The sequence below is a fragment of the Anomaloglossus baeobatrachus genome, chromosome 4 (genome assembly GCF_048569485.1).
Source record: "Anomaloglossus baeobatrachus isolate aAnoBae1 chromosome 4, aAnoBae1.hap1, whole genome shotgun sequence".
Lineage (NCBI taxonomy): Eukaryota > Metazoa > Chordata > Amphibia > Anura > Aromobatidae > Anomaloglossus > Anomaloglossus baeobatrachus.
In genome coordinates this window covers 3,333,658-3,357,653 of record NC_134356.1, presented here as the reverse complement: position 1 = coordinate 3,357,653, position 23,996 = coordinate 3,333,658, and the positions used below count along the sequence as shown (strand labels likewise).

The following is a 23,996-nucleotide window of genomic DNA, read 5'->3' as shown; positions in this document are numbered from 1 at the left end:
TCATATATTTTTATTTTTCATTATTTACATAGTAAAGCTCTTGCAGTAATTCACCACGGTTTATTTTTCTGCAGTTTTAGTTTTTACAATATTGAGAATATTTTTAGAAAACACTAAGGCCGTTACTCTACATGCCGAAGTGAGGAAAAATGCGGATGAGAAGGTTGATGGGAGAGAAGGCACTGTCCAATGGTACCAGGGCGGTAGAGATGAGAGCGCACCGCGGCACGAGGAGAGCGAAACCGGAGCATTAACTGAAGTACCCTGCATCTGCGACACCCATCATCCTCCCCTCCCCCGCCCCACACTGCGGCAGAAGAGACCCCCACCAACAGCAGCAACAAGGCACCAACTGTGCTCCGACCACTGATGATGTCATCAGGCCTATGACATCACTGCAGTTATGTGAAAATGTCGGTCACATCAGAAACCAAAATTATAGGTCACATTAAGAGAAATACTCCATAAATAATCAAGTCACTCCACAAACATCCCATAATCTATCCTGTATTATACTCCAGAGCTGCACTCACTATTCTGCTGGAGCAGTCACTGTGTACATACATTACTGATCCTGAGTTACCTCCTGTATTATACTCCAGAGCTGCACTCACTATTCTGCTGGAGCAGTCACTGTGTACATACATTACTCCAGAGCTGCACTCACTATTCTGCTGGTGCAGTCACTGTGTACATACATTACTCCAGAGCTGCACTCACTATTCTGCTGGTGCAGTCACTGTGTACATACATTACTCCAGAGCTGCACTCACTATTCTGCTGGTGCAGTCACTGTGTACATACATTACTGATCCTGAGTTACCTCCTATATTATACTCCAGAGCTGCACTCACTATTCTGCTGGTGCAGTCACTGTGTACATACATTACTCCAGAGCTGCACTCACTATTCTGCTGGTGCAGTCACTGTGTACATACATTACTGATCCTGAGTTACCTCCTATATTATACTCCAGAGCTGCACTCACTATTCTGCTGGTGCAGTCACTGTGTACATACATTACTGATCCTGAGCTACCTCCTGTATTATACTCCAGAGCTGCACTCACTATTCTGCTGGTGCAGTCACTGTGTACATACATTACTGATCCTGAGTTACCTGCTGTATTATACTCCAGAGCTGCACTCATTATTCTGCTGGTGCAGTCACTGTGTGCATACATTACTGATCCTGAGTTACCTGCTGTATTATACTCCAGAGCTGTACTCATTATTCTGCTGGTGCAGTCACTGTGTGCATACATTACTGATCCTGAGTTACCTGCTGTATTATACTCCAGAGCTGCACTCACTATTCTGCTGGTGCAGTCACTGTGTGCATACATTACATTACTGATCCTGAGTTACCTGCTGTATTATACTCCAGAGCTGCACTCACTATTCTGCTGGTGCAGTCACTGTGTACATACATTACTGATGCTGAGTTACCTCCTGTATTATACTCCAGAGCTGCACTCACTATTCTGCTGGTGCAGTCACTGTGTACATACATTACTGATCCTTAGTTACCTCCTGTATTATACTCCAGAGCTGCACTCACTATTCTGCTGGTGCAGTCACTGTGTACATACATTACTGATCCTGAGTTACCTCCTGTGTTATACTCCAGAGCTGCACTCACTATTCTGCTGGTGCAGTCACTGTGTACATACATTACTGATCCTGAGTTGCCTCCTGTATTATACTCCAGAGCTGCACTCACTATTCTGCTGGTGCAGTCACTGTGTACATACATTACTGATCCTTAGTTACCTCCTGTATTATACTCCAGAGCTGCACTCACTATTCTGCTGGTGCAGTCACTGTGTACATACATTACTGATCCTTAGTTACCTCCTGTATTATACTCCAGAGCTGCACTCACTATTCTGCTGGTGCAGTCACTGTGTACATACATTACTGATCCTGAGTTACCTCCTGTATTATACTCTAGAGCTGCACTCACTATTCTGCTGGTGCAGTCACTGTGTACATACATTACATTACTGATCCTGAGTTACCTCCTGTATTATACTCCAGAGCTGCACTCACTATTCTGCTATTCTGCTATATATACTGGCGCTATCAGGCTGATTCTCTACAGACCTTTAGTTGTCGCTCGGATGTTTAGGTTTAGAAACACAAGCAAGTAAAGTCTGTAAAATGAGCAGTTTTTTGAGTGACAGCAGCAGCCGATCAGCTGATAGCTGGGGGCGTGTTCCTAGTTATCCCCGCCCCCCTGTCCTTCCCCCCGTTATTTATGCTAATTTTACTATAGAATCGTTTTACTAAGTGACTAGAAGGACCTGTGCTGATGTCATACCCATGTGACCAGAAGGGGCGGGGCCTCATAGCCGATAGCAGGAAGAAACATTATTTTTCTGTTGGCTGAGGCCCCGCCCCTTCTGGTCACATGGGTATGACATCAGCACAGGTCCTTCTAGTCACTTAGTAAAACGATTCTATAGTAAAATTAGCATAAATAACAGGGGAAGGACAGGGGGGCGGGGATAACTAGGAATACGCCCCCAGCTGTCAGCTGATCGGCTGCTGCTGTCACTCAAAAAGCTGCTCATTTTACAGACTTTACTTGCTTGTGTTTCAGAACCTAAACATCCGAGCGACAACTAAAGGTCTGTATAGAATCAGCCTGATAGCGCCAGTATATATAGCCCTGCTATAGGGTATATAGGAATCTCCTGGGGATTGGTGGCTTTAATGAGTGCAGCTCCGGAGTATAGTGCAGCACAGCACACTCTGCAGCAGGGCTTTCTCATTTCCGCTTTTTGGTGGTTGCTCCTCCATATTTCGGGGTCCCCGTGCAGTGAGTGGGGTCTCCACCCCGCCGCTCTTGCTCTGTGTAGGGCCGTCTGATCCTCGGGACGCAGCCGGGGTGGGGAGGGCGCGGATGTCGCTGAAGTCTCCGCAGATATTACGGTATTTTAGTTACGGTTTGGCGATCGCTCTTCTCTGGCAGCGGATCCCAGAGCGACGTGATTGGCTATTGCTGGAGATAGTCGAAGGATTCCCGCCGTAGAAGACCCACAATGTCCCGTTTCCCGTAAGCAAAAGATCCCACGTTTGTGGGCGCATAGACCGGACCCAGGTTATTGCTCGATCTCACCAAGAAGTCGGCCAAACGCTGCGTGACGCAGGTCGCCGTATTACACCTCCGCTTCTCCACCTGACTCCTGCGAGACAAGAAGAAAACAGCGGGAATTACAGCAAAATGCACAGCAACGCTCTGCAGAGAGGGGAGGGTGTGATAATCTGCAGGATATATCACTGTGTATCTGTCAGGAGGTGGAGGAGCGATGCTCTGCAGAGAGGGGAAGGTGTAATAATCTGCAGGATATATCACTATGTATCTGTCAGGAGGTGGAGGAGCGATGCTCTGCAGAGAGGTCAGTGGTGTAATAATCTGCAGAATATATCACTATGTATGTGTCAGGAGGTGGAGGAGCGATGCTCTGCAGAGAGGTCAGTGGTGTAATACTCTGCAGGATATATCACTATGTATCTGTCAGGAGGTGGAGGAGCAATACTCTGCAGGGAGGTCAGTGGTGTAATAATCTGCAGGATATATCACTATATATCTGTCAGGAGGTGGAGGAGCGATGCTCTGCAGAGAGGTCAGTGGTGTAATAATCTGCAGGATATATTACTATGTATCTGTCAGGAGGGGGAGGAGCGATGCTCTGCAGAGAGATCAGTGGTGTAATAATCTGCAGGATATATCACTATGTATCTGTCAGGAGGTGGAGGAGCGATGCTCTGCAGAGAGGTCAGTGGTGTAATACTCTGCAGGCTATATCACTATCTATCTGTCAGGAGGTGGAGGAGCGATGCTCTGCAGAGAGGGGAAGGTGTAATAATCTGCAGGATATATCACTATGTATCTGTCAGGAGGTGGAGGAGCGATGCTCTGCAGAGATCAGTGGTGTAATAATCTGCAGGATATATCACTATGTATCTGTCAGGAGGTGGAGGAGCGATGCTCTGCAGAGAGGTCAGTGGTGTAATAATCTGCAGATAATATATCACTATGTATCTGTCAGGAGGTGGAGGAGCGATGCTCTGCAGAGAGGTCAGTGGTGTAATAATCTGCAGGATATATCACTATGTATCTGTCAGGAGGTGGAGGAGCGATGCTCTGCAGATAGGGGAAGGTGTAATAATCTGCAGGATATATCACTGTGTATCTGTCAGGAGGTGGAGGAGCGATGCTCTGCAGAGATCAGTGGTGTAATAATCTGCAGGATATATCACTATGTATGTGTCAGGAGGTGGAGGAGCGATACTCTGCAGAGAGGTGAAGGTGTAATAATCTGCAGGATATATCACTATGTATCTGTCAGGAGGTGGAGGAGCGATGCTCTGCAGAGATCAGTGGTGTAATAATCTGCAGGATATATCACTATGTATGTGTCAGGAGGTGGAGGAGCGATACTCTGCAGAGAGGTGAAGGTGTAATAATCTGCAGGATATATCACTATGTATCTGTCAGGAGGTGGAGGAGCGATACTCTGCAGAGAGGTGAAGGTGTAATAATCTGCAGGATATATCACTATGTATCTGTTAGGAGGTGGAGGAGCGATGTTCTGCGGAGAAGGGAAGGTATAATAATCTGCAGGATATATCACTGTATATCTGTCAGGAGGTGGAGGAGCGATGCTCTGCAGAGAGGTCAGTGGTGTAATAATCTGCAGGATATATCACTATGTATGTGTCAGGAGGTGGAGGAGCGATGCTCTGCAGAGAGATCAGTGGTGTAATAATCTGCAGGATATATCACTATGTATGTGTCAGGAGGTGGAGGAGCGATGCTCTGCAGAGGTCAGTTGTGTAATAATCTGCAGGATATATCACTATGTATCTGTCAGGAGGTGGAGGAGCGATGCTCTGCAGAGATGGGAAGGTGTAATAATCTGCAGGATATATCACTATGTATCTGTCAGGAGGTGGAGGAGTGATGCTCTGCAGATATGGGAAGGTGTAATAATCTGCAGGATATATCACTATGTATCTGTCAGGAGGTGGAGGAGTGATGCTCTGCAGAGATGGGAAGGTGTAATAATCTGCAGGATATATCACTATGTATCTGTCAGGAGGTGGAGGAGTGATGCTCTGCAGAGATGGGAAGGTGTAATAATCTGCAGGATATATCACTATGTATCTGTCAGGAGGTGGAGGAGCGATGCTCTGCAGAGATGGGAAGGTGTAATAATCTGCAGGATATATCACTATGTATCTGTCAGGAGGTGGAGGAGTGATGCTCTGCAGAGATGGGAAGGTGTAATAATCTGCAGGATATATCACTATGTATCTGTCAGGAGGTGGAGGAGTGATGCTCTGCAGAGATGGGAAGGTGTAATAATCTGCAGGATATATCACTATGTATCTGTCAGGAGGTGGAGGAGCGATGCTCTGCAGAGATGGGAAGGTGTGATAATCTGCAGGATATATCACTATGTATGTGTCAGGAGGTGGAGGAGCGATGCTCTGCAGAGAGGTCAGAGGTGTAATAATCTGCAGGATATATCACTATGTATCTGTCAGGAGGTGGAGGAGCGATGCTCTGCAGAGAGGTCAGTGGTGTAATAATCTGCAGGATATATCACTATGTATCTGTCAGGAGGTGGAGGAGCGATGCTCTGCAGAGAGGTCAGTGGTGTAATAATCTGCAGGATATATCACTATGTATCTGTCAGCAGGTGGAGGAGCGATGCTCTGCAGAGAGGTCAGTGGTGTAATAATCTGCAGGATATATCACTATGTATCTGTCAGGAGGTGGAGGAGCGATGCTCTGCAGAGATGGGAAGGTGTAATCATCTGCAGGATATATCACTATGTATCTGTCAGGAGGTGGAGGAGTGATGCTCTGCAGAGATGGGAAGGTGTAATAATCTGCAGGATATATCACTATGTATCTGTCAGGAGGTGGAGGAGCGATGCTCTGCAGAGAGGTCAGTGGTGTAATAATCTGCAGGATATATCACTATGTATCTGTCAGGAGGTGGAGGAGCGATGCTCTGCAGAGAGGTCAGTGGTGTAATAATCTGCAGGATATATCACTATGTATCTGTCAGGAGGTGGAGGAGCGATGCTCTGCAGAGAGATCAGTGGTGTAATAATCTGCAGCATATCTCTGTCAGTAGAGGTGCGATGCTCTGCAGAGAGGTCAGTGGGGTGATAATCTGCAGAATATCTCTGTCAGTGGAGGAGCGATGCTCTACAGAGAGGTCAGTGGGTGATAATCTGCAGCATATCTGTGTGTCAGTAGAGGAGCGATGCTCTGCAGAGAGGTCAGTGGGGTGATAATCTGCAGCATATCTCTGTCAGTGGAGGAGCGATGCTCTGCAGAGAGGTCAGTGGGTGATAATCTGCAGCATATCTCTGTCAGTAGAGGAGCGATGCTCTGCAGAGAGGTCAGTGGGTGATAATCTGCAGCATATCTGTGTGTCAGTAGAGGAGTGATGCTCTGCAGAGAGGTCAGTGGTGTAACAATCTGCAGCATATCTCTGTCAGTGGAGAAGCGATGCTCTGCAGAGAGGTCAGTGGGTGATAATCTGCATCATATCTCTGTGTCAGTAGAGGAGCGATGCTCTGCAGAGAGGTCAGTGGGTGATAATCTGCAGCATATCTCTGTCAGTGGAGGAGCGATGCTCTGCAGAGAGGTCAGTGGGTGATAATCTGCAGCATATCTCTGTGTCAGTAGAGGAGCGATTCTCTGCAGAGAGGTCAGTGGGGTGATAATCTGCAGCATATCTCTGTCAGTGGAGGAGCGATGCTCTGCAGAGAGGTCAGTGGGTGATAATCTGCAGCATATCTGTGTGTCAGTAGAGGAGCGATGCTCTGCAGAGAGGTCAGTGGGTGATAATCAGCATATCTCTGTGTCAGTAGAGGAGCGATGCTCTGCAGAGAGGTCAGTGGGTGATAATCTGCAGCATATCTCTGTGTCAGTAGAGGAGCGATGCTCTGCAGAGGGGTCAGTGGGTGATAATCTGCAGCATATCTCTGTCAGTGGAGGAGCGATGCTCTGCAGAGAGGTCAGTGGGTGATAATCTGCAGCATATCTCTGGCAGTAGAGGAGCGATGCTCTGCAGAGAGGTCAGTGGGTGATAATCTGCAGCATATCTGTGTGTCAGTAGAGGAGTGATGCTCTGCAGAGAGGTCAGTGGTGTAACAATCTGCAGCATATCTCTGTCAGTAGAGGAGCGATGCTCTGCAGAGAGGTCAGTGGTGTAACAATCTGCAGCATATCTCTGTCAGTGGAGGAGCGATGCTCTGCAGAGAGGTCAGTGGGTGATAATCTGCAGCATATCTGTGTGTCAGTGGAGGAGCGATGCTCTGCAGAGAGGTCAGTGGGTGATAATCTGCAGCATATCTCTGTCAGTAGAGGAGCGATGCTCTGCAGAGAGGTCAGTGGGTGATAATCTGCAGCATATCTGTGTGTCAGTGGAGGAGCGATGCTCTGCAGAGAGGTCAGTGGGTGATAATCTGCAGCATATCTCTGTCAGTAGAGGAGCGATGCTCTGCAGAGAGGTCAGTGGGGTGATAATCTGCAGCATATCTCTGTCAGTGGAGGAGCGATGCTCTGCAGAGAGGTCAGTGGTGTGATAATCTGCAGCATATCTCTGTGTCAGTGGAGGAGCGATGCTCTGCAGAGAGGTCAGTGGGTGATAATCTGCAGCATATATGTGTGTCAGTAGAGGAGCGATGCTCTGCAGAGAGGTCAGTGGGTGATAATCTACAGCATATCTCTGTGTCAGTAGAGGTGCGATGCTCTGCAGAGAGGTCAGTGGGTGATAATCTGCAGCATATCTCTGTCAGTGGAGGAGCGATGCTCTGCAGAGAGGTCAGTGGGTGATAATCTGCAGCATATCTCTGTCAGTGGAGGAGCGATGCTCTGCAGAGAGGTCAGTGGGTGATAATCTGCAGCATATATGTGTGTCAGTGGAGGAGCAATGCTCTGCAGAGAGGTCAGTGGTGTAACAATCTGCAGGATATCTCTGTCAGTAGAGGTGCGATGCTCTGCAGAGAGGTCAGTGGGTGATAATCTGCAGCATATCTCTGTGTCAGTAGAGGAGCGATGCTCTGCAGAGGGGTCAGTGGGTGATAATCTGCAGCATATCTCTGTGTCAGTAGAGGAGCGATGCTCTGCAGAGAGGTCAGTGGGTGATAATCTGCAGCATATCTCTGTGTCAGTAGAGGAGCGATGCTCTGCAGAGAGGTCAGTGGTGTAACAATCTGCAGCATATCTGTGTGTCAGTAGAGGAGCGATGCTCTGCAGAGGGGTCAGTGGGTGATAATCTGCAGCATATCTCTGTGTCAGTAGAGGAGCGATGCTCTGCAGAGAGGTCAGTGGTGTAATAATCTGCAGCATATCTCTGTGTGTCAGTAGAGGAGCGATGCTCTGCAGAGAGGTCAGTGGTGTAATAATCTGCAGCATATCTCTGTGTGTCAGTAGAGGAGCGATGCTCTGCAGAGAGGTCAGTGGTGTAATAATCTGCAGCATATCTCTGTGTGTCAGTAGAGGAGCGATGCTCTGCAGAGAGGTCAGTGGGTGATAATCTGCAGCATATCTCTGTGTCAGTAGAGGAGCGATGCTCTGCAGAGAGGTCAGTGGTGTAATAATCTGCAGCATATCTCTGTGTCAGTAGAGGAGCGATGCTCTGCAGAGGGGTCAGTGGGTGATAATCTGCAGCATATCTGTGTGTCAGTAGAGGAGCGATGCTCTGCAGAGAGGTCAGTGGTGTAACAATCTGCAGGATATCTCTGTGTCAGTGAAGGTGCGATGCTCTGCAGAGAGGTCAGTGGGTGATAATCTGCAGCATATCTCTGTGTGTCAGTGAAGGTGCGATGCTCTGCAGAGAGGTCAGTGGTGTAACAATCTGCAGCATATCTCTGTGTATCAGTGAAGGTGCGATGCTCTGCAGTACCTCTTGTGTCGGGGGGCCTCCGGCGGGGGGCGCAGGGGGCTCCGCAGGGTCAGGCTCCATTCCTTCTCATTGGAGATGTCGCTGATCCTTATTCTGGAGACATAAAATAACGCAGTGAGGTCACATGACCCCGGGCAAATGGAGCGTAAGCCCCGCCCACCACTCTGCCCACGAGGGGCACACTCACCGATCCGCGGGGGCGGAGTCCAGACAGCTCAGGGTCACAGACGCAAACAGGAGGAGGCTCAGCGCAAAGTGGCTCATGGTGACGTCTGAGGGGCGAAAACTGGAGGGTAAGAGACAAAGACCCCTAATATAGCACTGCCACCATGTGTGTGCCAGGAGGAGCTAACCCAGTGTGTGCCAGGAGGAGCTAACCCAGTGTGTGCCAGGAGGAGCTAACCCAGTGTGTGCCAAGAGGAGATAACCCTGTGTGTGCCAGGAGGAGCTAACCCTGTGTGTGCCAGGAGGAGATAACCCTGTGTGTGCCAGGAGGAGCTAACCCAGAGTGTGCCAGGAGGAGCTAACCCAGTGTGTGCCAGGAGGAGCTAACCCAGTGTGTGCCAGGAAGAGAAAACCCTGTGTGTGCCAGGAGGACTAACCCTGTGTGTGCCAGGAGGAGCTAACCCTGTGTGTGCCAGGAGGAGCTAACCTAGTGTGTGCTAGGAGGAGCTAACCCAGTGTGTGCCAGGAGGAGCTAACCCAGTGTGTGCCAGGAGGAGCTAACCCAGTGTGTGCCAGGAGGAGCTAACCCAGTGTGTGCCAGGAAGAGAAAACCCTGTGTGTGCCAGGAGGACTAACCCTGTGTGTGCCAGGAGGAGCTAACCCTGTGTGTGCCAGGAGGAGCTAACCCAGTGTGTGCCAAGAGGAGATAACCCTGTGTGTGCCAGGAGGAGCTAACCCTGTGTGTTGCAGGAGGAGCTAACCCAGTGTGTGCCAGGAGGAGCTAACCCAGTGTGTGCCAGGAAGAGAAAACCCTGTGTGTGCCAGGAGGACTAACCCTGTGTGTGCCAGGAGGAGCTAACCCTGTGTGTGCCAGGAGGAGCTAACCTAGTGTGTGCCAGGAGGAGCTAACCCAGTGTGTGCCAGGAGGAGCTAACCCAGTGTGTGCCAGGAGGCGCTAACCCAGTGTGTGCCAGGAGGAGCTAACCCAGTGTGTGCCAGGAAGAGAAAACCCTGTGTGTGCCAGGAGGACTAACCCTGTGTGTGCCAGGAGGAGCTAACCCTGTGTGTGCCAGGAGGAGCTAACCCAGTGTGTGCCAGGAGGAGCTAACCCAGTGTGTGCCAGGAGGAGCTAACCCAGTGTGTGCCAGGAAGAGCTAACCCAGTGTGTGCCAGGAGGAGCTAACCCAGTGTGTGCCAGGAAGAGAAAACCCTGTATGTGCCAGGAGGACTAACCCTGTGTGTGCCAGGAGGAGCTAACCCTGTGTGTGCCAGGAGGAGCTAACCCAGTGTGTGCCAGGAGGAGCTAACCCAGTGTGTGCCAGGAGGAGCTAACCTAGTTTGTGCCAGGAGGAGCTAACCCTGTGTGGGCCAGGAGGAGCTAACCCAGTGTGTGCCAGGAGGAGCTAACCCAGTGTGTGCCAGGAGGAGCTAACCCAGTGTGTGCCAGGAGGAGCTAACCCTGTGTGTGCAAGGAGGAGCTAACCTAGTGTGTGCCAGAAGGAGCTAACCCAGTGTGTGCCAGGAGGAGCTAACCCAGTGTGTGCCAGGAAGAGCTAACCCTGTGTGTGCAAGGAGGAGCTAACCCTGTGTGTGCCAGGAGGAGATATCCCTGTGTGTGCTAGGAGGAGCTATCCCAGTGTGTGCCAGGAGGAGCTAACCCTGTGTGTGCCAGGAGGAGATATCCCTGTGTGTGCCAGGAGGAGCTAACCCTGTGTGTGCCAGGAGGAGCTAACCCAGTGTGTGCCAGGAGGAGCTAACCCAGTGTGTGCCAGGAGGAGCTAACCCTGTGTGTGCAAGGAGGAGCTAACCCTGTGTGTGCCAGGAGGAGATATCCCTGTGTGTGCCAGGAGGAGCTAACCCTGTGTGTGCCAGGAGGAGATATCCCTGTGTGTGCCAGGAGGAGCTAACCCTTTGTGTGCCAGGAGGAGCTAACCCAGTGTGTGCCAGGAGGAGCTAACCCAGTGTGTGCCAGGAGGAGCTAACCCTATGTGTGCCAGGAGGAGCTAACCCTGTGTGTGCCAGGAGGAGATATCCCTGTGTGTGCCAGGAGGAGCTAACCCTGTGTGTGCCAGGAGGAGATATCCCTGTGTGTGCCAGGAGGAGCTAACCCTGTGTGTGCCAGGAGGAGATATCCCTGTGTGTGCCAGGAGGAGCTAACCCTGTGTGTGCCAGGAGGAGATATCCCTGTGTGTGCCAGGAGGAGCTAACCCTGTGTGTGCCAGGAGGAGATATCCCTGTGTGTGCCAGGAGGAGATATCCCTGTGTGTGCCAGGAGGAGCTAACCCTGTGTGTGCCAGGAGGAGATATCCCTGTGTGTGCCAGGAGGAGCTAACCCTGTGTGTGCCAGGAGGAGCTAACCCTGTGTGTGCCAGGAGGAGATATCCCTGTGTGTGCCAGGAGGAGCTAACCCTGTGTGTGCCAGGAGGAGATATCCCTGTGTGTGCCAGGAGGAGATAACCCTGTGTGTGCCAGGAGGAGATATCCCTGTGTGTGCCAGGAGGAGATATCCCTGTGTGTGCTAGGAGGAGCTAACCCTGTGTGTGCCAGGAGGAGCTAACCCTGTGTGTGCCAGGAGGAGCTAACCCAGTGTGTGCCAGGAGGAGGTAACCCAGTGTGTGCCAGGAGGAGCTAACCCAGTGTGTGCCAGAAGGAGATATCCCTGTGTGTGCCAGGAGGAGATATCCCTGTGTGTGCCAGGAGGAGATATCCCTGTGTGTGCCAGGAGGAGCTAACCAAGTGTGTGCCAGGAGGAGATATCACTGTGTGTGCCAGGAGGAGATATCCCTGTGTGTGCCAGGAGGAGATATCTCTGTGTGTGCCAGGAGGAGATATCCCTGTGTGTTCCAGGAGGAGATATCCCTGTGTGTGCCAGGAGGAGATATCCCTGTGTGTGCCAGGACGAGATATCCCTGTGTGTGCCAGGAGGAGATATCCCTGTGTGTGCCAGGAGGAGCTAACCCTGTGTGTGCCAGGAGGAGCTAACCCAGTGTGTGCCAGGAGGAGGTAACCCAGTGTGTGCCAGGAGGAGAAAACCCTGTGTGTGCCAGGAGGAGCTAACCCAGTGTGTGCCAGGAGGAGATATCCCTGTGTGTGCCAGGAGGAGATAACCCTGTGTGTGCCAGGAGGAGCTAACCCTGTGTGTGCCAGAAGGAGATATCCCTGTATGTGCCAGGAGGAGCTAACCAAGTGTGTGCCAGGAGGAGATATCAGTGTGTGCCAGGAGGAGATAACCCTGTGTGTGCCAGGAGGAGATATCACTGTGTGTGCCAGGAGGAGATAACCCTGTGTGTGCCAGGAGTAGCTAACCCTGTGTGTGCCAGGAGGAGATAACCCAGTGTGTGCCAGGAGGAGATATCCCTGTGTGTGCCAGGAGGAGCTAACCCAGTGTGTGCCAGGAGGAGATATCCCTGTGTGTGCCAGGAGGAGATAACCCTGTGTGTGCCAGGAGGAGATAACGCTGTGTCTGCCAGGAGGAGCTAACCCTGGGTGTGCCAGGAGGAGATAACGCTGTGTCTGCCAGGAGGAGCTAACCCAGTGTGTGCCAGGAGGAGATATCCCTGTGTGTGCCAGGAGGAGATAACCCTGTGTGTGCCAGGAGGAGATAACCCTGTGTGTGCCAGGAGGAGATATCCCTGTGTGTGCCAGGAGGAGATAACCCTGTGTGTGCCAGGAGGAGATAACCCTGTGTGTGCCAAGAAATTTCCCTGTATGTGCCAGGAGGAGATAACCCTGTGTGTGCCAGGAGGAGATATCCCTGTGTGTGCCAGGAGGAGATATCCCTGTGTGTGCCAGGAGGAGCTAACCCTGTGTGTGCCAGGAGGAGATATCCCTGTGTGTGCCAGGAGGAGCTAACCCTGTGTGTGCCAGGAGGAGATATCCCTGTGTGTGCCAGGAGGATCTAACCCTGTGTGTGCCAGGAGGAGCTAAACCAGTGTGTGCCAGGAGGAAATATCCCTGTGTGTGCCAGGAGGAGATATCCCTGTGTGTGCCAGGAGGAGCTAACCCTGTGTGTGCCAGGAGGAGCTAACCCAGTGTGTGCCAGGAGGAGCTAACCCAGTGTGTGCCAGGAGGAGAAAACCCTGTGTGTGCCAGGAGGAGATAACCCTGTGTGTGCCAGGAGGAGCTAACCCAGTGTGTGCCAGGAGGAGATAACCCTGTGTGTGCCAGGAGGAGATATCCCTGTGTGTGCCAGGAGGAGCTAACCCAGTGTGTGCCAGGAGGAGATATCCCTGTGTGTGCCAGGAGGAGATAACCCTGTGTGTGCCAGGAGGAGCTAACCCAGTGTGTGCCAGGAGGAGATATCCCTGTGTGTGCCAGGAGGAGATAACCCTGTGTGTGCCAGGAGGAGCTAACCCAGTGTGTGCCAGGAGGAGATATCCCTGTGTGTGCCAGGAGGAGATAACCCAGTGTGTGCCAGGAGGAGATAACCCAGTGTGTGCCAGGAGGAGCTAACCCTGTGTGTGCCAAGAGGAGATAACCCAGTGTGTACCAGGAGGAGATAACCCTGTGTGTACCAGGAGGAGCTAACCCAGTGTGTACCAGGAGAAGATATCCCTGTGTGTGCCAGGAGGAGATAACCCAGTGTGTGCCAGGAGGAGATAACCCTGTGTGTACCAGGAGGAGCTAACCCTGTGTGTGCCAGGAGGAGATATCCCTGTGTGTGCCAGGAGGAGCTAACCAAGTGTGTGCCAGGAGGAGATATCACTGTGTGTGCAAGGAGGAGATAACCCTGTGTGTGCCAGTAGGAGCTAACCCAGTGTGTGCCAGGAGGAGCTAACCCTGTGTGTGCCAGGAGGAGATATCACTGTGTGTGCCAGGAGGAGATAACCCTGTGTGTGCCAGGAGGAGATATCCCTGTGTGTACCAGGAGGAGATAACCCAGTGTGTGCCAGGAGGAGATATCCCTGTGTGTGCCAGGAGGAGCTAACCCAGTGTGTGCCAGGAGGAGCTAACCCTGTGTGTACCAAGAGGAGATAACCCAGTGTGTGCCAGGAGGAGATAACCCTGTGTGTGCCAGGAGGAGATATCCCTGTGTGTGCCAGGAGGAGATAACCCTGTGTGTGCCAGGAGGAGATAACCCTGTGTGTGCCAGGAGGAGATATCCCTGTGTGTGCCAGGAGGAGATAACCCTGTGTGTGCCAGGAGGAGATATCCCTGTGTGTGCCAGGAGGAGATATCCCTGTGTGTGCCAGGAGGAGATATCCCTGTGTGTGCCAGGAGGAGATAACCCTGTGTGTGCCAGGAGGAGATAACCCTGTGTGTGCCAGGAGGAGATATCCCTGTGTGTGCCAGGAGGAGATAACCCTGTGTGTGCCAGGAGGAGATAACCCTGTGTGTGCCAGGAGGAGATAACCCTGTGTGTGCCAGGAGGAGATAACCCTGTGTGTGCCAGGAGGAGATATCCCTGTGTGTGCCAGGAGGAGATAACCCTGTGTGTGCCAGGAGGAGATATCCCTGTGTGTGCCAGGAGGAGATATCCCTGTGTGTGCCAGGAGGAGATAACCCCGTGTGTGCCAGGAGGAGATAACCCCGTGTGTGCCAGGAGGAGATAACCCTGTGTGTGCCAGGAGGAGATAACCCTGTGTGTGCCAGGAGGAGATAACCCTGTGTGTGCCAGGAGGAGATAACCCTGTGTGTGCCAGGAGGAGATAACCCTGTGTGTGCCAGGAGGAGATATCCCTGTGTGTGCCAGGAGGAGATATCCCTGTGTGTGCCAGGAGGAGATATCACTGTGTGTGCCAGGAGGAGATATCCCTGTGTGTGCCAGGAGGAGATATCCCTGTGTGTGCCAGGAGGAGATATCCCTGTGTGTGCCAGGAGGAGATAACCCTGTGTGTGCCAGGAGGAGATATCCCTGTGTGTGCCAGGAGGAGATATCCCTGTGTGTGCCAGGAGGAGATAACCCTGTGTGTGCCAGGAGGAGATATCCCTGTGTGTGCCAGGAGGAGATAACCCTGTGTGTGCCAGGAGGAGATAACCCTGTGTGTGCCAGGAGGAGATAACCCTGTGTGTGCCAGGAGGAGATAACCCTGTGTGTGCCAGGAGGGGATATCCCTGTGTGTGCCAGGAGGAGATAACCCTGTGTGTGCCAGGAGGGGATATCCCTGTGTGTGCCAGGAGGAGATAACCCTGTGTGTGCCAGGAGGAGATATCCCTGTGTGTGCCAGGAGGAGATATCCCTGTGTGTGCCAGGAGGAGATATCCCTGTGTGTGCCAGGAGGAGATATCCCTGTGTATGCCAGGAGGAGATATCCCTGTGTGTGCCAGGAGGAGATAACCCTGTGTGTGCCAGGAGGAGATATCCCTGTGTGTGCCAGGAGGAGATAACCCTGTGTGTGCCAGGAGGGGATATCCCTGTGTGTGCCAGGAGGAGATATCCCTGTGTGTGCCAGGAGGGGATATCCCTGTGTGTGCCAGGAGGAGATATCCCTGTGTGTGCCAGGAGGGGATATCCCTGTGTGTGCCAGGAGGAGATATCCCTGTGTGTGCCAGGAGGAGATAACCCTGTGTGTGCCAGGAGGAGATAACCCTGTGTGTGCCAGGAGGAGATATCCCTGTGTGTGCCAGGAGGAGATAACCCTGTGTGTGCCAGGAGGAGATAACCTTGTGTGTGCCAGGAGGAGATAACCCTGTGTGTGCCAGGAGGAGATAACCCTGTGTGTGCCAGGAGGAGATATCCCTGTGTGTGCCAGGAGGAGATAACCCTGTGTGTGCCAGGAGGAGATATCCCTGTGTGTGCCAGGAGGAGATAACCCTGTGTGTGCCAGGAGGAGATAACCTTGTGTGTGCCAGGAGGAGATAACCCTGTGTGTGCCAGGAGGAGATATCCCTGTGTGTGCCAGGAGGGGATATCCCTGTGTGTGCCAGGAGGAGATATCCCTGTGTGTGCCAGGAGGAGATATCCCTGTGTGTGCCAGGAGGGGATATCCCTGTGTGTGCCAGGAGGAGATAACCCTGTGTGTGCCAGGAGGAGATATCCCTGTGTGTGCCAGGAGGAGATATCCCTGTGTGTGCCAGGAGGAGATATCCCTGTGTGTGCCAGGAAGAGATATCCCAGTGTGTGCCAGGAGGAGATAACCCTGTGTGTGCCAGGAGGAGATATCCCTGTGTGTGCCAGGAGGAGATAACCCTGTGTGTGCCAGGAGGGGATATCCCTGTGTGTGCCAGGAGGAGATATCCCTGTGTGTGCCAGGAGGGGATATCCCTGTGTGTGCCAGGAGGAGATATCCCTGTGTGTGCCAGGAGGGGATATCCCTGTGTGTGCCAGGAGGAGATAACCCTGTGTGTGCCAGGAGGAGATAACCCTGTGTGCCAGGAGGAGATATCCCTGTGTGTGCCAGGAGGAGATATCCCTGTGTGTGCCAGGAGGAGATAACCCTGTGTGTGCCAGGAGGAGATAACCTTGTGTGTGCCAGGAGGAGATAACCCTGTGTGTGCCAGGAGGAGATATCCCTGTGTGTGCCAGGAGGGGATATCCCTGTGTGTGCCAGGAGGAGATATCCCTGTGTGTGCCAGGAGGAGATATCCCTGTGTGTGCCAGGAGGGGATATCCCTGTGTGTGCCAGGAGGAGATATCCCTGTGTGTGCCAGGAGGAGATAACCCTGTGTGTGCCAGGAGGAGATAACCCTGTGTGTGCCAGGAGGAGATAACCTTGTGTGTGCCAGGAGGAGATAACCCTGTGTGTGCCAGGAGGAGATATCCCTGTGTGTGCCAGGAGGGGATATCCCTGTGTGTGCCAGGAGGAGATATCCCTGTGTGTGCCAGGAGGAGATAACCCTGTGTGTGCCAGGAGGAGATAACCTTGTGTGTGCCAGGAGGAGATAACCCTGTGTGTGCCAGGAGGAGATATCCCTGTGTGTGCCAGGAGGAGATAACCCTGTGTGTGCCAGGAGGAGATATCCCTGTGTGTGCCAGGAGGAGATAACCCTGTGTGTGCCAGGAGGGGATATCCCTGTGTGTGCCAGGAGGAGATAACGCTGTGTGTGCCAGGAGGAGATAACCCTGTGTGTGCCAGGAGGAGATATCCCTGTGTGTGCCAGGAGGAGATATCCCTGTCTGTGCCAGGAGGAGATAACCCTGTGTGTGCCAGGAGGAGATAACCCAGTGTGTGCCAGGAGGAGATAACCCTGTGTGTGCCAGGAGGAGATAACCCTGTGTGTGCCAGGAGGAGATAACCCTGTGTGTGCCAGGAGGAGATATCCCTGTGTGTGCCAGGAGGAGATATCCCTGTATGTGCCAGGAGGAGATAACCCTGTGTGTGCCAGGAGGAGATAACCCCGTGTGTGCCAGGAGGGGATATCCCTGTGTGTGCCAGGAGGAGATAACCCTGTGTGTGCCAGGAGGAGATAACCCTGTGTGTGCCAGGAGGAGATAACCCTGTGTGTGCCAGGAGGAGATAACCCTGTGTGTGCCAGGAGGAGATAACCCAGTGTGTGCCAGGAGGAGATATCCCTGTGTGTGCCAGGAGGAGATATCCCTGTGTGTGCCAGGAGGAGATATCCCTGTGTGTGCCAGGAGGAGATAACCCTGTGTGTGCCAGGAGGAGATAACCCCGTGTGTGCCAGGAGGGGATATCCCTGTGTGTGCCAGGAGGAGATAACCCTGTGTGTGCCAGGAGGAGATAACCCTGTGTGTGCCAGGAGGAGATAACCCTGTGTGTGCCAGGAGGAGATAACCCTGTGTGTGCCAGGAGGAGATAACCCAGTGTGTGCCAGGAGGAGATATCCCTGTGTGTGCCAGGAGGAGATATCCCTGTGTGTGCCAGGAGGAGATATCCCTGTGTGTGCCAAGAGGAGCTAACCCAGTGTGTGCCAGGAGGAGATAACCCTGTGTGTGCCAGGAGGAGATAACCCAGTGTGTGTCAGGAGGAGATATCCCTGTGTGTGCCAGGAGGAGATATCCCTGTGTGTGCCAGGAGGGGATATCCCTGTGTGTGCCAGGAGGAGATATCCCTGTGTGTGCCAGGAGGAGATATCCCTGTGTGTGCCAGGAGGAGATAACCCTGTGTGTGCCAGGAGGAGATAACCCTGTGTGTGCCAGGAGGAGGTAACCCAGTGTGTGCCAGGAGGAGATATCCCTGTGTGTGCCAGGAGGAGATATCCCTGTGTGTGCCAGGAGGAGATAACCCTGTGTGTGCCAGGAGGAGATATCCCTGTGTGTGCCAGGAGGAGATATCCCTGTGTGTGCCAGGAGGAGATAACCCTGTGTGTGCCAGGAGGAGATATCCCTGTGTGTGCCAGGAGGAGATATCCCTGTGTGTGCCAGGAGGAGATAACCCAGTGTGTGCCAGGAGGAGATAACCCTGTGTGTGCCAGGAGGAGATATCCCTGTGTGTGCCAGGAGGAGATAACCCAGTGTGTGCCAGGAGGAGATAACCCTGTGTGTGCCAGGAGGAGATATCCCTGTGTGTGCAAGGAGGAGATATCCCTGTGTGTGCCAGGAGGAGATATCCCTGTGTGTGCCAGGAGGAGATATCCCTGTGTGTGCCAGGAGGAGATAACCCAGTGTGTGCCAGGAGGAGATAACCCTGTGTGTGCAAGGAGGAGATATCCCTGTGTGTGCCAGGAGGAGATATTCCTGTGTGTGCCAGGAGGAGATAACCCTGTGTGTGCCAGGAGGAGATAACCCAGTGTGTGCCAGGAGGAGATATCCCTGTGTGTGCCAGTAGGAGATAACCCTGTGTGTTCCTGGAGGAGATAACCCTGTGTGTGCCAGGAGGAGATAACCCTGTGTGTGCCAGGAGGAGATAACCCTGTGTGTGCAAGGAGGAGATATCCCTGTGTGTGCCAGGAGGAGATATCCCTGTGTGTGCCAGGAGGAGCTAACCCAGTGTGTGCCAGGAGGAGATAACCCTGTGTGTGCCAGGAGGAGATAACCCAGTGTGTGCCAGAAGGAGATAACCCTGTGTGTGCCAGGAGGAGATATCCCTGTGTGTGCCAGGAGGAGATATCCCTGTGTGTGCCAGGAGGAGATAACCCTGTGTGTGCCAGGAGGAGATATCCCTGTGTGTGCCAGGAGGAGATATCCCTGTGTGTGCCAGGAGGAGATATCCCTGTGTGTGCCAGGAAGAGATATCCCAGTGTGTGCCAGGAGGAGATATCCCTGTGTGTGCCAGGAGGAGATATCCCTGTGTGTGCCAGGAGGAGATATCCCTGTGTGTGCCAGGAGGAGATATCCCTGTGTGTGCCAGGAGGAAATATCCCTGTGTGTGCCAGGAGGAGATAACCCTGTGTGTGCCAGGAGGAGATATCCCTGTGTGTGCCAGGAAGAGATAACCCTGTGTGTGCCAGGAGGGGATATCCCTGTGTGTGCCAGGAGGAGATAACCCTGTGTGTGCCAGGAGGAGATATCCCTGTGTGTGCCAGGAGGAGATAACCCTGTGTGTGCCAGGAGGAGATAACCCTGTGTGTGCCAGGAGGAGATATCCCTGTGTGTGCCAGGAAGAGATATCCCTGTGTGTGTCAGGAGGGGATATCCCTGTGTGTGCCAGGAGGAGATAACCCTGTGTGTGCCAGGAGGAGCTAACCCAGTGTGTGCCAGGAGGAGCTAACCCTGTGTGTGCCAGGAGGAGATATCCCTGTGTGTGCCAGGAGGAGATATCCCTGTGTGTGCCAGGAGGAGATAACCCTGTGTGTGCCAGGAGGAGCTAACCCAGTGTGTGCCAGGAGGAGCTAACCCTGTGTGTGCCAGGAGGAGATATCCCTGTGTGTGCCAGGAGGAGATATCCCTGTGTGTGCCAGGAGGAGATAACCCTGTGTGTGCCAGGAGGAGATAACCCTGTGTGTGCCAGGAGGAGATATCCCTGTGTGTGCCAGGAGGGGATATCCCTGTGTGTGCCAGGAGGAGATAACCCTGTGTGTGCCAGGAGGAGCTAACCCAGTGTGTGCCAGGAGGAGCTAACCCTGTGTGTGCCAGGAGGAGATATCCCTGTGTGTGCCAGGAGGAGATATCCCTGTGTGTGCCAGGAGGAGATAACCCTGTGTGTGCCAGAAGGAGATAATCCTGTGTGTGCCAGGAGGAAATATCCCTGTGTGTGTGCCAGGAGGAGCTAACCCAGTGTGTGCCAGGAGGAGCTAACCCTGTGTGTGCCAGGAGGAGATATCCCTGTGTGTGCCAGGAGGAGATATCCCTGTGTGTGCCAGGAAGAGATAACCCTGTGTGTGCCAGGAGGGGATATCCCTGTGTGTGCCAGGAGGAGATAACCCTGTGTGTGCCAGGAGGAGATATCCCTGTGTGTGCCAGGAGGATCTAACCCTGTGTGTGCCAGGAGGAGATATCCCTGTGTGTGCCAGGAGGATCTAACCCTGTGTGTGCCAGGAGGAGATATCCCTGTGTGTGCCAGGAGGAGATATCCCTGTGTGTACCAGGAGGATCTAACCCTGTGTGTGCCAGGAGGAGATAACCCTGTGTGTGCCAGGAGGAGATAACCCTGTGTGTGCCAGGAGGAGATATCCCTGTGTGTGCCAGGAGGAGATAACCCTGTGTGTGCCAGGAGGAGATAACCCTGTGTGTGCCAGGAGGAGATATCCCTGTGTGTGCCAGGAGGAGATAACCCTGTGTGTACCAGGAGGAGATAACCCTGTGTGTGCCAGGAGGAGATAACTCTGTGTGTGCCAGGAGGAGCTAACCCTGTGTGTGCCAGGAGGAGCTAACCTTGTGTGTGCCAGGAGGAGATAACTCTGTGTGTGCCAGGAGGAGATATCCCTGTGTGTGCCAGGAGGAGATATCCCTGTGTGTGCCAGGAGGAGATATCCCTGTGTGTGCCAGGAGGGGATATCCCTGTGTGTGCCAGGAGGAGATAACCCTGTGTGTGCCAGGAGGAGATAACCCCGTGTGTGCCAGGAGGGGATATCCCTGTGTGTGCCAGGAGGAGATAACCCTGTGTGTGCCAGGAGGAGATATCCCTGTGTGTGCCAGGAGGAGATATCCCTGTGTGTGCCAGGAGGAGATATCCCTGTGTGTGCCAGGAGGAGATATCCCTGTGTGTGCCAGGAGGAGATATCCCTGTGTGTGCCAGGAGGAGCTAACCCAGTGTGTGCCAGGAGGAGATATCCCTGTGTGTGCCAGGAGGAGATAACCCTGTGTGTGCCAGGAGGAGATAACCCTGTGTGTGCCAGGAGGAGATAACCCTGTGTGTGCAAGGAGGAGATATCCCTGTGTGTGCCAGGAGGAGATATCCCTGTGTGTGCCAGGAGGAGCTAACCCAGTGTGTGCCAGGAGGAGATAACCCTGTGTGTGCCAGGAGGAGATAACCCAGTGTGTGCCAGGAGGAGATAACCCTGTGTGTGCCAGGAGGAGATATCCCTATGTGTACCAGGAGGAGATAACCCTGTGTGTGCCAGGAGGAGATAACCCAGTGTGTGCCAGGAGGAGCTAACCCAGTGTGTACCAGGAGGAGATATCCCTGTGTGTGCCAGGAGGAGCTAACCCAGTGTGTGCCAGGAGGAGCTAACCCAGTGTGTGCCAGGAGGAGCTAACCCAGTGTGTGCCAGGAGGAGATATCCCTGTGTGTGCCAGGAGGAGATATCCCTGTGTGTGCCAGGAAGAGATAACCCTGTGTGTGCCAGAAGGAGCTAACCCTGTGTGTGCCAGGAGGAGATATCCCTGTGTGTGCCAGGAGGGGATATCCCTGTGTGTGCCAGGAGGAGATAACCCTGTGTGTGCCAGGAGGAGATAACCCTGTGTGTGCCAGGAGGAGATATCCCTGTGTGTGCCAGGAGGAGATATCCCTGTGTGTGCCAGGAGGGGATATCCCTGTGTGTGCCAGGAGGAGATATCCCTGTGTGTGCCAGGAGGGGATATCCCTGTGTGTGCCAGGAGGAGATAACCCTGTGTGTGCCAGGAGGAGATAACCCTGTGTGTGCCAGGAGGAGATATCCCTGTGTGTGCCAGGAGGAGATATCCCTGTGTGTGCCAGGAGGGGATATCCCTGTGTGTGCCAGGAGGAGATATCCCTGTGTGTGCCAGGAGGGGATATCCCTGTGTGTGCCAGGAGGAGATAACCCTGTGTGTGCCAGGAGGAGATAACCCTGTGTGTGCCAGGAGGAGATATCCCTGTGTGTGCCAGGAGGAGATATACCTGTGTGTGCCAGGAGGAGATATCCCTGTGTGTGCCAGGAGGAGATATCCCTGTGTGTGCCAGGAGGAGATATCCCTGTGTGTGCCAGGAGGAGATATCCCTGTGTGTGCCAGGAGGAGATATCCCTGTGTGTGCCAGGAGGAGATATCCCTGTGTGTGCCAGGAGGAGATAACCCTGTGTGTGCCAGGAGGAGATATCCCTGTGTGTGCCAGGAGGAGATATCCCTGTGTGTGCCAGGAGGAGATAACCCTGTGTGTGCCAGGAGGAGATATCCCTGTGTGTGCCAGGAGGAGATAACCCTGTGTGTGCCAGGAGGAGATATCCCTGTGTGTGCCAGGAGGAGATAACCCTGTGTGTGCCAGGAGGGGATATCCCTGTGTGTGCCAGGAGGAGATATCCCTGTGTGTGCCAGGAGGAGATATCCCTGTGTGTGCCAGGAGGAGATAACCCTGTGTGTGCCAGGAGGAGATATCCCTGTGTGTGCCAGGAGGAGATAACCCTGTGTGTGCCAGGAGGAGATATTCCTGTGTGTGCCAGGAGGAGATATCCCTGTGTGTGCCAGGAGGAGATATTCCTGTGTGTGCCAGGAGGAGATATCCCTGTGTGTGCCAGGAGGAGATAACCCTGTGTGTGCCAGGAGGAGATATCCCTGTGTGTGCCAGGAGGGGATATCCCTGTGTGTGCCAGGAGGGGATATCCCTGTGTGTGCCAGGAGGGGATATCCCTGTGTGTGCCAGGAGGAGATAACCCTGTGTGTGCCAGGAGGAGATATCCCTGTGTGTGCCAGGAGGGGATATCCCTGTGTGTGCCAGGAGGAGATATCCCTGTGTGTGCCAGGAGGAGATATCCCTGTGTGTGCCAGGAGGAGATATCCCTGTGTGTGCCAGGAGGAGATATCCCTGTGTGTACCAGGAGGAGATATCCCTGTGTGTGCCAGGAGGGGATATCCCTGTGTGTGCCAGGAGGAGATATCCCTGTGTGTGCCAGGAGGTGATAACCCTGTGTGTGCCAGGAGGAGATATCCCTGTGTGTGCCAGGAGGAGATATCCCTGTGTGTGCCAGGAGGAGATATCCCTGTGTGTGCCAGGAGGAGATAACCCTGTGTGTGCCAGGAGGAGATATCCCTGTGTGTGCCAGGAGGAGATAACCCTGTGTGTGCCAGGAGGAGATATCCCTGTGTGTGCCAGGAGGGGATATCCCTGTGTGTGCCAGGAGGAGATAACCCTGTGTGTGCCAGGAGGAGATAACCCTGTGTGTACCAGGAGGAGATATCCCTGTGTGTGCCAGGAGGAGATATCCCTGTGTGTGCCAGGAGGAGATATCCCTGTGTGTGCCAGGAAGAGATATCCCTGTGTGTGCCAGGAGGAGATATCCCTGTGTGTGCCAGGAGGGGATATCCCTGTGTGTGCCAGGAGGGGATATCCCTGTGTGTGCCAGGAGGAGATATCCCTGTGTGTGCCAGGAGGAGATATCCCTGTGTGTGCCAGGAGGAGATAACCCTGTGTGTGCCAGGAGGAGATATCCCTGTGTGTGCCAGGAGGAGATATCCCTGTGTGTGCCAGGAGGAGATATCCCTGTGTGTGCCAGGAGGAGATATCCCTGTGTGTGCCAGGAGGAGATAACCCTGTGTGTGCCAGGAGGAGATAACCCTGTGTGTGCCAGGAGGAGATATCCCTGTGTGTGCCAGGAGGAGATATCCCTGTGTGTGCCAGGAGGAGATAACCCTGTGTGTGCCAGGAGGAGATATCCCTGTGTGTGCCAGGAGGAGATAACCCTGTGTGTGCCAGGAGGAGATAACCCTGTGTGTACC

General features: G+C 53.3%; 1 protein-coding gene across 1 annotated transcript in view; it reads right to left on the bottom strand.

Annotated features, from left to right (window-relative positions):
- Window positions 1-2,681: 2,681 nt before the first annotated feature.
- IAPP (islet amyloid polypeptide) overlaps window positions 2,682-23,996 on the bottom strand; it is a 40,509-nt gene continuing 19,194 nt past the window's right edge. Inside the window, exons 2-4 of the mRNA XM_075341929.1 lie at window positions 9,129-9,227; window positions 8,942-9,034; window positions 2,682-3,190 (exon numbers count right to left, since the gene is read on the bottom strand). Coding sequence (XP_075198044.1) covers window positions 3,001-3,190; window positions 8,942-9,034; window positions 9,129-9,205 — 360 coding nt within the window. The 5' untranslated portion in view covers window positions 9,206-9,227 and the 3' untranslated portion in view covers window positions 2,682-3,000. The remainder of the gene's footprint in view (window positions 3,191-8,941; window positions 9,035-9,128; window positions 9,228-23,996) is intronic.